The sequence below is a fragment of the Manis pentadactyla genome, chromosome 16, assembly GCF_030020395.1.
Source record: "Manis pentadactyla isolate mManPen7 chromosome 16, mManPen7.hap1, whole genome shotgun sequence".
Lineage (NCBI taxonomy): Eukaryota > Metazoa > Chordata > Mammalia > Pholidota > Manidae > Manis > Manis pentadactyla.
The window spans coordinates 5925883-5941937 of NC_080034.1; the positions used below are offsets into that span (position 1 = coordinate 5925883).

Genomic DNA, 16055 nt, shown 5'->3' on the forward strand with positions numbered 1-16055 from the left:
AGCTCAGAAATGACTGCCAGGGGACAAATGGCTCCAAATGTTTCTTCAGCCCCAAGGAAAGAGCAGGACCACCAAGGTGGCAGGTAAATAGGGACCAATGAAACACTTTAATTCTGAAAGTGAAATGCATAATTCAACAAGGAGAAAACCGACAAGTCTCATAATAAACTTAAAAGAAGATAGACTTGAGAAACAAGTAGAGCCTGTAAGTGGTAAAGACAAAGGAGACTCAGGAGTTGATACTCAAACTTACGAAGGAAATGCTGACGCAGATTCTCAAACTTAATTCTTACTATGATAAAACTGAATCATTATTTGACAGTATCTCCTGTAATGATAATAGAGAATGGAGACCAACCTGGACTAAAGAAAGATTAAATGCCAAAAACTTGGAATCCCATTTCTTCAAAACCATATGGCTACAGGTGTCACAGAGGCAGGGCCAGTGGGGATCATGGTGGTGAAGCAGCAGCATCTTCACCAGGCCCCTAAGATTTAGCGGCAGATTCATACACAGTTTGTAGGGGTAGAGTGCTTGCAGATTTTTGAATAGAGGGAAGACAGAAAGGTTAATACATAATCTACAACAAGTCTTGGAGAATTTCTTCATCTCCTGAAAAATGGATTCAGTCTTTGCAAAAAAAGAAAAAGTCGGATTTACTACATACTGGACACCAGCACTGTTTGTTTTTTTTCTCCCTGCTCTGTCTCAAAGATTGTAATGCAGTTAATGTGGGAGGTGAAAAAAATACCAAAAACCAAGCATGAAGTGTATTTTAAAGAGCAAAAAAACCTCCAAAGGCAAGATCAGAATACGGTTTCTGGTCTTACTACTCAAGTATTCCATTTCAAATGGCCTCAAGGTAGTGTTATTAACTTAGAACAAGGCACATTGCCTCAACTCCCATCCCAGTTTCCCTACAACTACCCAATTCTGGCACTGGAAATCTACATCCTTGATAGACAAGAGGTTGCATTTTTGGTAATGGATGCAAAAAACTGTGGGAAGTACAAAACCCTAGGGCAGCCAACACTGTTTTTAGCATCAAATGGATATTGCACAGATGATCTACCTCCTGTAGTCACTGTCTTTGTGCTTTAGCTGTTGGAAACAGTTCATAGTAATGCATCGTCAAAAACAGTTCATAGTAATGCATCGTCAATTGCTGCATCATTCCAATGTGACTTAAGTGTGATTGTTGTCTGTCTTTGACTTTGCGGATTAACTTCTGTGTTTTCTATCCAGATAGTGAGTTTAATTTTTTAATATTACTTATAAGTGTGACCATGTTTTCTAAGAGTTTCAGTAATGAAAATGAGGAAGATTACACTAACTCCAGCATGACCTAGACATCACTGAATGAAAGAAAAAAGGAAGGAACAGTTTTTAAGGCTTCCTCTGTTCTTCCTTATGCTTGCCTGGTTTCAGAAATTCTTGAATCAGTCCCTGATCAAAGAAAAGTTAAACCAATGGCTATCTATGTTGCTATTTTGGATTATGTGGCCTAGAGCAAATTGGTGGGGAAATCAGAACTAGAGCTTGGGACCTGGCTTACAGCCTTAACCTCCTTCAGCATTTCCTTCTGTCTACTTTGTTCCATCTCTCCTTAGCTTCCTAAACTGCCCAGAAATGAAAAACTTTTGGACCTCATAAAAACTGTCATTTCCAAGTTAGGGTTACGCTGAAAGAATACCAACCAACTGAAGCACAAACCAGGCAGGTACCGGGGAGGAAAGAGGCTGCAAACTCTCTGCCCCTCCGCCCACCGAGTGTGGGGTCTACTTTCCCTCCTGGGTGCAGGATGGTTCAGTGATGTCCAGGCCAACAGAATGCAGCAGAAGTAACACTATGGTTTCTGAAGTCGGGTCTTAAGAGATTCATGGCTGCACATCCCTAAGTGAAGATGCCCCAAAATTCCCTACTATTTTCCCTTCTCTTGTCCAGGCCCCTCCCAAAGGGAAAGCAGGTAAGAGGGAGAGTGGAGAAGCAAAGGAATAAAGAAGAGGGGAGAGGGAGAAGAAAGGAAATGCTGGGAGGGTAAGGCTGTACGTCAGGTCCCAAGCTCAGTTCTGAATTCCCCACCAACTCACTCTAGGTCACAGAACTCCTCTGTGCTTCTTGATTTCAAGTACTCAACAGACTACCGTGTGCAACAGGAACAATTCATGGAAGGCCAGGCACAGGAAAAACACCATGTCATTCTCTCCGTCCTCTCTCACTATACTAGTCAACTCCAAATATCGAGAACATTCAGATAGTACCTAGAAGAACAGAAGCAGTAAGTGAAAGAAAAACAATACAAACTAGAACTCAAAAGAGAAGGCAAGATGGAAGAGAAGGAAAGTAAGAAAAAATTTTTTTCTTTTCTATGTTCCAAAAAAAGTTCCGACTAGTGCATGGTGCTTAGAATTATATGCCTGGAATTGTTCTATGAATTTAATATATCTTAACATGTTTAATCTTCATGAAAACCTTATGAGGCAACTACAATTATTATCCTTGTTTTACAAATATGAAAACTCAAGTAGTTAGGTAATCTATCCAATATCACACAGCTCGTAAGTAGCAGAGCTAGATGTCAGAACCCAGCATTCTGGCTTCTGAGTTCATGCTCTCAATGCATTTATTTCCTTTTTTGAAACAAAGTGAGTACAACATTATTGACTATATTTCCTTTGTTGTACTTTTCATCCCATGACTTACTTATAACTGGAAGCTTGTACCTCTTTATCTCCTTCGCTTATTTCACCTTTCCTCCTATCTTATGATTCTTATGGCAACTACCAGTTTATCCGATTGATGGATATTTATGAGTCTTTTTATTTGTTCATTTGTTTTAATTATTAGACTCCACATAAGTGAAATTATATGATATTTGTCTTTCTCTGATATATTTTACTTAGCATAACAACTTCTAGGACTATCCAAGTTGTCACAAAGGCAAGATTTCACTTTTTTATGCCTGAGTAGTATTCTATCATATGTACCCCATCTGCTTTTCCACTCATCTTTTCATAGACACTGAGGTTGTTCCTTCCATATTCTGGCTATTACAAATAATACTGCCATAAACACAGGGGCACATACATCTTTTTGAATTAGTGTTTTTGTTTTCTTTGGGTAAACACTCAGAAGTGGAACTGTCGAGTCATATGGTATTTCTCTTTTTAATTTTTTGAGGAACCTCCCTACTGTTTTCCACACTGGCTGCACCAATTGACATTCCCACTAACAGTGTCGGAGGTTCCCTTTTCTCCACATCCTTGCCAGCACTTGTTACTCCTTTTTTGATACTCAGTGCATTTCTAATGAGAATTGCTTCCATTCCAAGTGAGGTTCTACACTTCACTGTTCCATGTCAGCACATGAAATCAATTCAACTAGAACTAAACCAGGATATAAATATGCTTAAGGAGTAAGGAAGGAACAACATGATTTAGTTTCTAAGAGTAGTGCAATCAAGAGGAAAAGGGCAGAGCTAAATGGGAACTTTCCGGTATGTTTCCCTGAGCAGGCTGCAACTAAAGACCTTGCTCATATTAGAGAATGTCAATCATCTAGAAGAAACTGCTTTAGTTCAAGATATACTGTGACTGACTGTCCCCAGGAAAAGTAACAAACTGGGTTCTGAACTGCATTTTCATGTTAATTAAATGTATGGATAAGGGGAAATTTCATTTGGAGACATAAGCAATGTTGCTGGTACAGAGGACAACCGTGGAACAGTTTAGCATCAATCTTTTGAACCCAGGAGACTAAGTCCACAAAAGGAGATGGCCAGAATGAAAAGGAAACCAAGCAGAGACAGAGAGAGAGAGAGTGTGTGTGAAGCACAAAACAATAAGAGAAAATGTTGGTGAATCAGTTAGGAAGTAGAAGAAAAAGCAAAGGGAAAGAAAGCTAACTGAACAGAGCAGTGTAAATGAGCAGAAAAAACGAGAGAGGAAGTAGCCTTGCTGGAGGTTCTGCAAAGGAAAAAGAGGGTCAACACCAAAATAAGGTCAGGAGAACAAGCGAACTACCATCACCACCACCACCAGTCTCCCCACTGGCCTTGGTGATTATCTGCCTCCCTAAAGCTTTCTCCACATGGAAGCAACCTTTTGTGAAACAAACCTGATGCTGCGGTGTCCAGCCCCATCTTGCACCACTCTCCTTCCCAGCACTGTCCAGCCCTCCCTTTAGTTCCCTAAACATGACATGCTCCCTCTAGTTTATTCTCTCTGCCTGGAAAGAAAGCTGTCTCCCTGCCTTTCTCTCCCTATTCACTCTTCAATCTGCCCTGATTAGATTCTTATTATTGTGAATAATCCCCTTTTGTTGCACTTGACAGTTGTAATTTTACACTTGCAAGTGTGTTTGATTACTGACTCTCCGCACTGAGCTACAAACTCCACTGAGAAACCATCCATTTCCACCCCCCATCACTGTGCTTCTCAGTGCAGGACCTACAACATTGCAGTTGCTCAATAAATATCTGTTTAATGACTGAACACACAGAAACCTGCCTAATTATCACAAGTGGAAAGGAGGTGTAAGATATAAAACAACCTTAAGCGAATATTAAAGAAACATGTCAAGGAAGAGAAAGAAAATTCAGTGCAAGTGATGGCCTGATTAAATTCACACAATTGTAGTGTGATGTTTTAAGGACAGAAGTACAACAGTAGTCAATAGGTCTCCTTTTCCCTAATGAAGCCAGAAAAGGAAATGGAATTAACATTTTACTTATGTAGTCATAAGGATGTAAAACTTAATTTAAAACATAAGATGACAGACATCTCAAGCTTAATTTGACCAAAGTAGAACCATTAACTTAGCATTCCTCTACCAGTCTAGTCCATCTCAGTAAAATGAATTACTTGACCCCTAAAACCAAAATCCTAGGAGTCATCTCTGATTCCGCCCTTACAAGCCATCAAGACCTGTAAACTCTACATCCAAGCCCATATTCAATCTATCCACTTCTCCCCCTATCTCTACTGCCACCATCCTAATCCAAGCCCCTCTGTTTAGACTACAATATTCTAACTCACATCCCTGTTTTTACTCGTTCTTTAATTCAGTCCACAGAAAAGTGATTTTTAAAAATATAAATCATGACACTCTGCCCCAAACTCAACGACTTACCACTTTTATTTCAGAATGAAATAAAAACTCATGATCCTGCCTCATTTTCCTATCACTCTCTCCTCTGCTTGCTACATTTTAGCTGTTAATGACCTCCTTTTCAAGAAATGGAACCATATACCGTTTCTGAACATTTACATCATCCTCTCTGCCAGTCCTGTATCTGACGTGTAAGTCTTACATGTCTCACAATGAAGATGTTACCTTAACTCAGGTGTCACCTCAAGAGGGTCTTTCCTGACTTTAACACTATGTAAAATGGCTGTCTCCTTCTTCCACAGCTCTGTGTATTTCTTCCATAGCCTTTATCATACTGTTATCATCTTGTTTATTTCACTAACAAAAAGTATGTTCAAGAACATGACAGTGGAAAGACAACCAATGCTTTCATGGAGTTCATATTTTAGTAGGATTGAGAAATACGAAAACATAAATACATGTGATAAATTCTATATGAAAAATAGTAAAAAACACGTTTGTACGTGCCTGTGGTGGCATGACACTTTTAAGCAGGCTGTATAAGGTCTGAGCAGAACTGAATACAGTGAAGAAGGGAACTATGTGAAAACATGGGGTGAGATTCTTCTAAATGGATTACATTTTACCAGTTTACTAAAAGTCCCTCCCACTAAATGTTAAGTTCTTTGAAGGCAGGGACTTTATCTTATGCACTGCTATATTCACCTCAGTACAGTGCCTAGCAAAGAGTAGGCTGCTGTAAATATTTGATGAGTGAATGAAAACCTTTAGTTTTTCAAGTCTACTGATGAGTAAGGAAAGTTCACTACGTAGATGCTTAAACAGTAAATTCTAAGGGCTTAAGGGGAAACATTTTGAAAACTAACAACATGGTATTCTAACAAAATGTATGACAAGTTATAATGGAGTATTTCTTTATTAAAAGTGTAAATAACCAAAAAAATTAAACACAAAAAATTCAAGTGGTGCCAACTATTGCTCCATTTAGAAAGATCCAGTAATAATATACAAAAATCGGACGAGAGAAACTGAAATCCTTGCTTTCCTGTATGTTCATATTCTAAACCAGTAGCTGTTCACTTTATGAGAATCCTGAAGGAGGCATGTGAAACTCAAATTGATCACACCTGTACATCTGTACATTCACAAACCCTTAGGTCACAATAAACTAGAAGCAGTTTGAAATTCACATCAGTCCTGTATCTATTGGCTTCTTATGCGTTCTATCCTACCGATGTTTACCTAGTCTGAACTAAAACTGAATCAGAAGTCTATAGAGAAGCCTGACCCTACCCACCACACAACATCACCGGTCATCCGCACGGGCAGGGGCGGGCCGGGGCCCAATAAGCACCAGTAAGCTAGCTGGCATCAGGGCAACACCACCACCCACGACACCACCTGCAATCCAAGCTGTACCGCTCTCATCCCTGGACAGGTACCTCTTCTGCCCACACTAGAGCGAAGGTGATCTGAAATGAATCCAGAAAAACTTACAAGCTTTCCACATCTTCTTACTAGAAACCTCCTAAAACTCTCATCACTGTTAGATAAAGACTGGCCTGCACACCAAGATTTTTTTTTTTACTTTGCTACAGTCAAGTAAGAAGAATTAGGAAAATTAGGATTTCTCTTCCCGCTCACTTCGAGTAGTCTCCATTCATTCATTCATTTGAGCACGTTCTGTTACAGCCACTGTAACAAGTCATACCCATCCTTGAACGTAACTTGTTTCCACAGTTAACACGACTTTAATTCAGAAGTGTTACCAATTAGTTATTTCTTAAAAGTATTGCTTGTACCCACATGAAAATATTTGCAAAATTACCCAAAGAGTAGTTCATCCTTTTTAACAGTTACTGCAAAGCAAACAGACTCATTTTCCTAAACATCCTATGTATACACTCAATTGCCAGCGTAAACACTGAGCCCCCAGCCAAATGGAGCAAAGGAACGTGAGGTTCCCGACCCACCGCTACGGGGGCGTCAGGAGCGCTTCTGGGGTCCCCGCCTGTGCGGGCAAAGGCCGGCCCCGCTCCCCGCCGCCGGCCCGGCCCTCCCGCAGCCCGGGTGCCGTTGCCTCGCAGGTGGGCAGCCAACACCCAGGCGGCGCCTCCTGCCTGCCCCCCAAGTCACGCTGAGGCTCTCTCTCTCCTTTTCCGGATAAAATGCCTCACCAAGTACTTTGGGCCGCACACGGATGGGCCAGAGCCCACCTGTCGCCGGCGGCCGCGGGCGGCCTGAGGCCGGGAAGCGGGGCAGGCGCGCCCCACGCTCGCGGCCCCGCTGTCGGGACCCCCGCACGCACCCACCTGCGGCCCCCGCCCCGAGCCCGGCGCCCCCAACTCGGCGAGAAGCCCGAGAGCGCGGGAAGCAGGCCCGCGCTCGGCACCCCCCACACCCGCCCGCCCGCCCGCAGGGGCCGGGGCGGCGGTACCTTCCAGAAGAGCGAGCTCCCCCGCGCCTCCGCCGCGCTCGCCGGCCGCCATCTTCCTCCTCCCGCGCCGCCGCCGCCTCAGTCCATGGCCGCCGCGCTCGCCGGGATGAGGGGCCGCGCCGCAGGACGGTGGTCGCCGCAGGGTGGCGGGCCGCGGGCTCGGCCGTCGGCGGGCGGCGCTCCCGGCCACCAGGCCTACACAAAAGCGGGCCGAGCGCTGCCGGGCCTACCCGCGGGGCGGCGGGCGGCCAGGCCCGCGGCCTGGGCCTCGCGGGCCCCTCCGGGGCGACGCGAGCGGCGGCGGCGCTTCCCGGGCACGGCTCCTCTCGGCCCGCGACTCCCCATCCACCGCCAGCCGGGCCGCCTGAGACGCTCCCCTCGCCGCGGGCCTCCAGGAAGGGAGGTTGGCGGCGAGCGCACGCACACGCCTCCGCTCGTCCCGGGGCGTAAAATGGCTGCGCCCGGCGCGCCGAGGCCTCCGCGACCGTCAGGCGCCCCCGGGCCGCCTGCTCCTCCGCAGCCGCCGCCGCTACTGCCGTCCTTCCCCCGCTTCCGGGCGGGAGCGCATCAGCAGAGCCTCCGCGACCGTCAGTGCGCGCGTTGGTTCTCCTCCGCCGCCGCCGCCGCCCGGCCGCCGCTCCTCCCCCACAGGCGCCGGAGCCGCCGCGCCGCCCCCCGCGCTCCCCCTCAGCTGCCCCGGCGCGGCTCGCGGGCGGAGCGGGCGCGGCGTGTGGCGCCCGCCGCCCGGCCCCCGCAGGGCCGCCCTCCGCGGCGCCGGCCGGGCCTCCGCTCGGCTCGTCCGCACCCCGGCCGGCGGGGCCCCTGCGGGGCGGCGGGCGAGCGCGGTCGCGGGCCCGCAGCCGCAGCGCCCAGGGCCGCCGCCCCGAGGAGGCCCCGCGTGCGCCGGCGGCGGCGAACGGGATGGAACCGCGCTTGGGAAGTGGCTCGCGGCCTTCATGCCTGTTTTAAAAAGTTGCCAAAATTATCGTTCGGGGGAAAAAAACCGTTATTTATGTGCCTGAGACCTGAGAGCCCCATGTCCTGCTTCGCAAGGCAGCCTCGTAGGTGCAGGTGACTATCGTGTTTCCTTTTTTATTGTTATTATAAAAGTAAGGCGTGTTCATTAATGAGAATTTGGAAAATACATAAAAGGAAATAGAAGCCCCACCAGGGAAACCACCCCTTCGATGTGTAGCTCTCTAATCGAACATGTTCATTAAATCTCTCACTATCCCTCTTAAAAACGACAATCTATGCTATATATCAATGAAAATAATACGGCAATTAAAATGACGCGAAAAAACTGATGAAGCGCAATTTCTGGGGAACAAACTGTTCCAACCAGTTTAGTTGTCCTGTCAACCAAGGCCTGGGCAGAAGACCTTTCTGTTTACAACTGCTTTTAAAGTCTTTCCTAAAATGAACTAGTAATCTGGCCTGATTCAGTAAAAGTAACAACGTGAATGTAATCTAGTTATTTTTGAGGGTCCCGAGTGCTGCAGCTGTGAGGGCCCGTGACCTCGAGCTGCGCCCAGGGCAGGGTAAGGCCGAGGCGTGAGGTGATGGGCAGCCGTGGGGGGCTGGACGGGACCGTTTGCACAGACGGCACGGGGTCGTTCCCAGAGCAGCTCCTGTGGTCACGTGCACATGCCGGCTTGGGAAGCGCAAGGTGCCAAAGGCCACAGAACGTGGGTGGCCGTTGGGAGCTGGAGAAGGAAGGAAACTGATTGTCCCTGGAGCCTCCAGAAGGTGAAGCGGACACCTTGATTTTACCCCCAATGAGACAGATGTTGAGCCTCTGACCTACAGAGCTGGAAGATAATAAATCTTTGTTAAGTTGCTAACTTAGTGGTAATTTGTTACAGCAGCCTTAGAAAACTAATACACAGTGGAATGGAAACAAAGTGGACTTAAATAAAAGATGTATTTTAATCAATGGGAGTTAGGATCTCCCAAAGTCCACTGTTTTATTTTTAAGTGTTACTGATTTTAGCTAATCTCTATGGGACTCCATAATTCCAATTCTAAAAAAGAGAAGTATGGTTTGAACCAAGGGTTCTCACACTTTAGCAAGCATTGAAATCACCTAGGAAGACTTGTTAAAGCAGATCCTTCCATGCCACCCCTAGGGTTTCTAATTCTATGGCTCTGGAGTGAGCCTGAGAATTTGCATTTTTAACAAGTTCCCTGGTGATGCAAGGTACTGCTGATCAGGGGACCATGCTCTGAAAGCCACTAGATTCAACAATGTCTCGATTCCTTGTCAGTTCAATTATTCTATGAGTCTGCAACTCCAGGTGAAACAATCAGTTTCTATATTGAAGTCTAAGATTAAAGATATTTTCAGAAATCACTTCTTTCATATGAATATGATCAATGAAGAATTGATAGGGTCATGTATCCCTTTATCCAGAATTCAGGGCTTAGAAAACTTAAGATTTAGGACATCCCTGAAACTGGGATGTATTTAGCATATATATATATATATATATACATATATATGTACATTTTTAGCATGTATACAAATAATCAGTAGCCCTTCTTAATACATACATTTTTTGAAGCTTAGGAATGTTACTAATATTCAATTAGTAATAAAATACTATTAGTGATAATTAGCAATAATTAACAATACTAGTAAAATGCCTTTGAATATTAGAAATATGATTAATCACAAAGCCAATTTTCTGGAGTTATACTTTGAATTTTTATTAAAAGTCTAATATGTCTTTATTGCTTAAATTGAGCAAATTCTGTTCAGATGTCAGCTAACTTGTTCATTGCCGTATTAAACACAATTTAATTCTGACATAAAAGATAAATATAATGGAGAAAAGTGAAGTTATTTTAGAGTTGAAAGGATGGGTAATTACAGTGGATAAAGTACTTTATTTTTTCTAATTATTTCATTAATGAAAATTTGTAAAAAAAGAACAGCAAGAAAAATGGTCCCACCACCCAATATTCTAACCCTAATGCAAAGTCTTCTCCAATGGCTTTTAACTCACTCCAGTCACCCATTCCCAGGGTTGACCCCTGAACCTACTTCTCTCCCAGACTCAGGAGTTCAAACACCGCATCCCCAGCTACTACTGCTGTGACCGCTTTCAGTCTCATTGTGATCCCTAAACCTTGACCCCTACTCTTAAACTTTTATGTCTCTCCCCACATAGTTTAGATTCCATGGTATGTTATTTTTTTCTTTACTATATGCTCCCCTCCGTTGCCTCTTCCTTTTCCCTCCTCTCCTGTCCTAAGACCCTCACCCTCAGTGAATCCTGTTACCCATGTTTCCTGTCAGGACACCGAAAGGTGAGCATTGCTGAGGAAAGTCACCCAACGGAGCAGACCGGTTCCCCTGCAGCAGCACGGCTGCTGTCTCCCGAGGAGCTTGGGTATTACCCCCTCTCTGCTCCCTGCTCTGCCACCCTGCTCTGCAGCTGCCCCCACCGCTGTATCAAACTTCCCCAACACCTCTCCCCTCACTGCAAGGGAATTCCTTGCTTCCTACATCAAAGAGACATGCTAGGTGAATATGCTCTTTCTTTACCAAAACTACCTGCATCTGTACTCACCCATTCCATTCTTTGTTCCCTGTTAAAATAGAGGAAGAGTCCCCCCTTTAAAAACTCGGCTCCCTCACAGATTCGGTGCCTTTTCCCTTCCCTGGTACCTTTTCAAGGTCTCCACTTTCCTCATTCCACCAGCATTTGCCATCTTGGCAGCTGAAAGTGCTCATCCAACTCTTTATCACCTTCAAGATATTCTGACCACATCGTGCATTTGAGAACTTGCAGGCAATTCATCAGCATAGCTGGAGCCTATTTAAATCGGTTCAGAAACATGTATTCAGGAATCCTTTTACCAAGAATCTCCTCTGTGCCATCTGAGTCCTGTAAGACAGCATAACTGATGGTAAGGACCAAAGGACCAAAATCCTCAAGGCTACGTGGTCATCGCATACTAACGATGTGGAGGAGACCCTATGTAACCAGTCGGAAGGATCCAAGAGCATGAGACCCCCACCGAGGTGACTCCTCTGGGGATTCTTTGCCCAGAGCATTGTGTTCCCGTCCACCCAGTTTCATAAACTAGAAACCTAGAAATCACCCAACTCCCTTTAAAAAAAAAAAATTAAATCTATTTCCTGAATATATCTGCAGTCTGTCCATATTTTTTCCAGCTCAGGGACCCATCCTAATCTTAGCCACTATCACCTCTCAGCTACTGTAATAACAGCTTGAATCAGGCCATTCCTTGTTCTCTCTACCCACCTCTAATTCATTTCTCAAACAAAAGCCACAACAACCTTTTTTAAAAATATAAACCAGATCAACCTTTCTGTTTAAAACCATGCAAAGTTTTCTTGTTTCTCATAGTATAAAATCCTAAATCCTTAATTGATCTACTGAAGCCTGCCTACCTACTTCACTAGCCCTGTCTTGCAGCATTTTCACATTCTTAATTAAGCTCCAGTGACTGTACTTTTTTCAGTTCGAGTGCTTCATCATCTTTTCTACTTCAACCCTGTCTGTCTATAGAGTCTTCCACCAGTAGGTTAATAAATTTATGTTGAATGAATAAACAAATGAATACAATGTATTTACAATAATCTTTCCCAAGGAAAATTCAGAATTGTAGAATTCTGGAACCTAGACTCCTTAAAGACCATCTAATAAAGTCTTTTCAGAGGTCCAGGAAAAGTCCTTGCCCCAAAGAACATTGTGATAGAAATCTAGAAAAGATTTCCTGAAAGATTTGAAATCCAGGTGTGAATCTAGGGTTTGGCTTTGAAGATTACAATGCTGAAACAACTTATGCTGCTTTGAGAAGGCCAGGAACTGACAGAAGGAAGAATTAAGTTGGTAATAGATACATAATAATAAAGCTTCCTCTCTATATGAATAGGAATTCTTCTGTGTCACAGCTGGTGTTTCCTCTACTTTAGCTAGAATCTAAAATGCTGTATGTAAACCCACTTGAATAAACTTACTCCTATTTTATGCCATAGCTTAATACTATTTATTCATAAAATAGTAATCCTGTTTTAATGAATCTATTTCTTTGAAAACACAACGGTCAATCTTGTTCTTTTGAACACTACACGTAGAAGTGCAGCGTGTAGTTAGTTCATAACTAAATACAAGTTTCAGAAGACAATAGGTTCTGCAAGTTATGTCTGGTTGGTGGTTTTTGAAGGGTGACATGCATTTATTTGTGTTAGAGTGAATGATGACTGTAATATGAGAATAATGTGTAAGTTTGTTATAAGTATATACATTTCTGTTCTGACAGTTTCTATGTTATAATATTCCACTTTCAACCTGTTGATTATCTTATTTTTGCTTTTGTTTAATCCTACCATGCTTCATTCTCTTCTTTTATTCATAGTTCTTCTAGTCAATGCTTTCTGTCTTTCTTCCCCTTGGCAGAATTTTTCTTAAGAATTTTAGCAGGCACCTGAGTAGCTAAAATTTTAATGTTTAAAACATTAAGCTTTTGACTAAGTGAAACTCAAACTGATTTTTTTTCTAGTGTAAAATGAATATACACTCAAAATAACACACATTTCTTACAACTATCAGTTCCTACCAGCAATCTCAGTGCTGACATTTATAAATTAACAGTCAAGTTTCCAGGTTAGAAACTGGGGCTGACGTTTGACTCTCCTGGGCCCAAGGCACTTTTGCCATTGTGGGGCCCTTCCTCCACCAGAAATACATTAAACATTTCTTTTAACCAGATTTAGAGTGCTTTATGTGAAACCATCTTCTTATTTTTTAAGTTGATTTTAAAACTGCTGTGGTGTAAAGAGACCATCACACTGGATTTATTGTTACATATTTTTTATTATCATTATGTTAATGTTTTTCTTCAGAAAGAAATTAAATTAAAACTTCTTTTCTTAAGTCTTTAAAAATATCGTGGGTCCCAGGCACTGTGCCTAACAGGTAAATCTGCCCTGTAGGATCCTTTCATGCTCAGTGATGGAAATGGTCCCGTGAAACTCACGTCTAGCTGAACTCTGCAGCAGTGGTTCTCAAACTTTATCATGCATGAGAATCAACTGGACAGCTTGTAAAAACAGTTTCCGGGGCCATCTCAGACCATCTAGTTCAGTAGGTCTGGGTAAAGCCCATGAATTTGCACTTTTTTAAAATGAAGTATCGGTGATACACAGTCTTATACTGGTTTCAAGCATACCACACAGTGAGGTTTGCGTTTCTAATAAAGCTCAAAGCTGTCCCCATCCTGCTGACCTGAGAGTCACACTTTGAGAACCAGTGCTGGGAGTAATGTGTCTGTGTGTTTGCTTTATGCTCCCAGTATGATTTGCTAGGTCTATTCCAGATCTCCTAACCAACATTTACTGAATATCTACTGTTATTTTTATTTTATAAATGGAAACTGAGACCCAAGAGCATAAATAACTTTTCCAAGGTGGCTCACCTAGAAAGGGGTAGAAATAGGATTTGAGCCCAGGTCCATCTTGACTCCAAAATTTATGCTCTCCTTTTATCATTATCACGTGCTAATGACCCCAAAGGTAGACTATAATCAGTGGACCTAGAAGCAACATTTTACACCCAGTATAACACATTAAAATGGTAAAGATATGTGTTTCCCTAGATCATCATGTTCCATTTGCCCTGTTTACCAGACTCTGCTGATGGCCATCTTTTTTCTGGCTTTTATTCTTCAGTTCTTGTCTCCAGTTAATAACAGCAAAAGGAATGTAGTAATTGCTTGCAAAGTAATTTTCTGGAAGTGCTGTTCTGTCTGTAATGTTGACTCTCAACTAAAGCTGATTAGGATTCTGCATTTTTCATTAACTTTCAGTTTTACTGTGTCATGTCTTCTACAGGTGAACAAACAAATCTTCAAAGCACAAAAAATGTAATAAGGGGTTTGGACTTTATACACCTTCACCTTATGAGGTTAAAAGTCTCAATTTATAGCTAACTTCCTCATCTGTTCTACTAAATATTATCTCCTTATAAATATTAATACATGAGGTATCACTTTCTCCTGTGTGTGTATGTGTGTATATGTGTATGTTTTATCATTTTTTCTCTTATTCTTTTATTCCTCAAGAACATAGTCTAATGCAAATGCAAGCTATTTTCTAAAGCAGTATTTTCCAAGAAGATGCTTTGATGACCTCAAAGTTTACCAAGCCTTTGCCCACATTCCCAGTATAAAGGGTCCACAGTGTTTTCACCAATCACACAGACACAATAAAATAAGTACCAAAAGACATATTGCAAGGACAGAGAAATGATCAAATTCATTACGGAGCATCCACCTAATGAAATGCTTTGCGACTATTTAAACCAGTGAAGTAGATCATCTATTTGTACAGATTAGGAAAGCATCCATGATTAATTAGAAAGAAAAAGCAAGTTACAAACCAGTATGATTTCATTTTTATAATAGATTTATAAGTATATATAGCTAAGCTGTGTAGCACAGGTGATTTCAGAGGAAAGGGATTAAAGAATTGATGTGGAGGAATTAGTTTTTTTTATGGAATTTTAAGTTTTTGGATTATGGGTAACTGCTACCTAGTGATTTTTCAGTATTTTCAATAATTTTGAGCTAAGGAATAAAGCTATGTTTTTTAGATATTTTCCTTGGAACTTCAAAGTTTAACAGTATTATCTTGCTATTTTTTAAAGAAATACATATTTCCTTGAAACAAAAATATGGTCATTGTGGACTTCCCCAATTTGCATATTTTTCCCCATCTGGCAGGCCTTGTCCATCCTTAAGGATTTAAAATTTTTGGTATAAAAATCATATAATTTCTATAATCTTGGAAGTGGGAAAACTATACATAAGAAATAATTGAATTCTAAATACTTACATTTTGTTCCTCTATGTTCTATTTCTTTGTTTATTATGATTATTATTCAGTTTGAGTACATTATTCTTAAAACCACCATTCAGATAGGTGGAATCAAATGAAATTGCTGTTTTTGTAAGCCAAAAGTAGTCAAATGTTGATACTTTCATATGGCTCTACCTAATATCTTGAATCAAGTTAATATCTTTGCCTAGAAAATAATTGTGGAAAATTTAGATTTGTCTTAATATTGTATTTTATGCAAATGAAAGTAATATTGGAAAGCTTTGTTTATTAAAGGTGTAGAAGTTACATGGTGACTATTAAGCCTATAATACAGACATGTACTACAACCTGGTGTCAATGTATTAGGAAAGCAAACAGTATAATTATTAAGAACAGATACCTAGCAATTATTCATAACGTGACAAATTGGAGATTTAGATTCTTAGGAAATCCTCTCATTTAGGGAGATGAAAGGGAAGATGTGTTAGGCCGTTAATGAAGAATTGCTTAAAGAATGTTTATGATTATCTCCTCTTCAGAAAAAGTCATAATTTTGTTCATAATGTTTTGGACTGGAATATATTTTATAACAAATTATAAACATTTTGTATTGGTCAGCCGCTCACACCCATGAAAATATTTTACTTTCTACAAAT

The 16055-nt window shown here is 42.1% G+C and overlaps 2 protein-coding genes across 7 annotated transcripts in view; one reads left to right on the forward strand and one right to left on the reverse strand.

The window, feature by feature from the left end:
* Window positions 1-7732, reverse strand: part of SENP6 (SUMO specific peptidase 6) — a 115635-nt gene extending 107903 nt beyond the window's left edge. For 4 of the 6 annotated variants that reach the window (XM_057494332.1, XM_057494333.1, XM_057494331.1 and 1 more), the window contains exon 1: window positions 7548-7732. In XM_057494332.1, coding sequence (XP_057350315.1) covers window positions 7548-7599 — 52 coding nt within the window. In that variant the 5' untranslated portion in view covers window positions 7600-7732. Of the gene's footprint in view, window positions 1-358; window positions 482-7547 lie in introns of those variants that run through there. The other 2 variants (XM_057494334.1, XM_057494335.1) reach the window with 2 other exon arrangements.
* Window positions 7279-16055, forward strand: part of LOC130681357 (basic salivary proline-rich protein 1-like) — a 46199-nt gene continuing 37422 nt past the window's right edge. The window contains exon 1 of the mRNA XM_057494271.1: window positions 7279-8618. Within this exon, the coding sequence (XP_057350254.1) occupies window positions 7279-8618 (1340 nt within the window). The remainder of the gene's footprint in view (window positions 8619-16055) is intronic.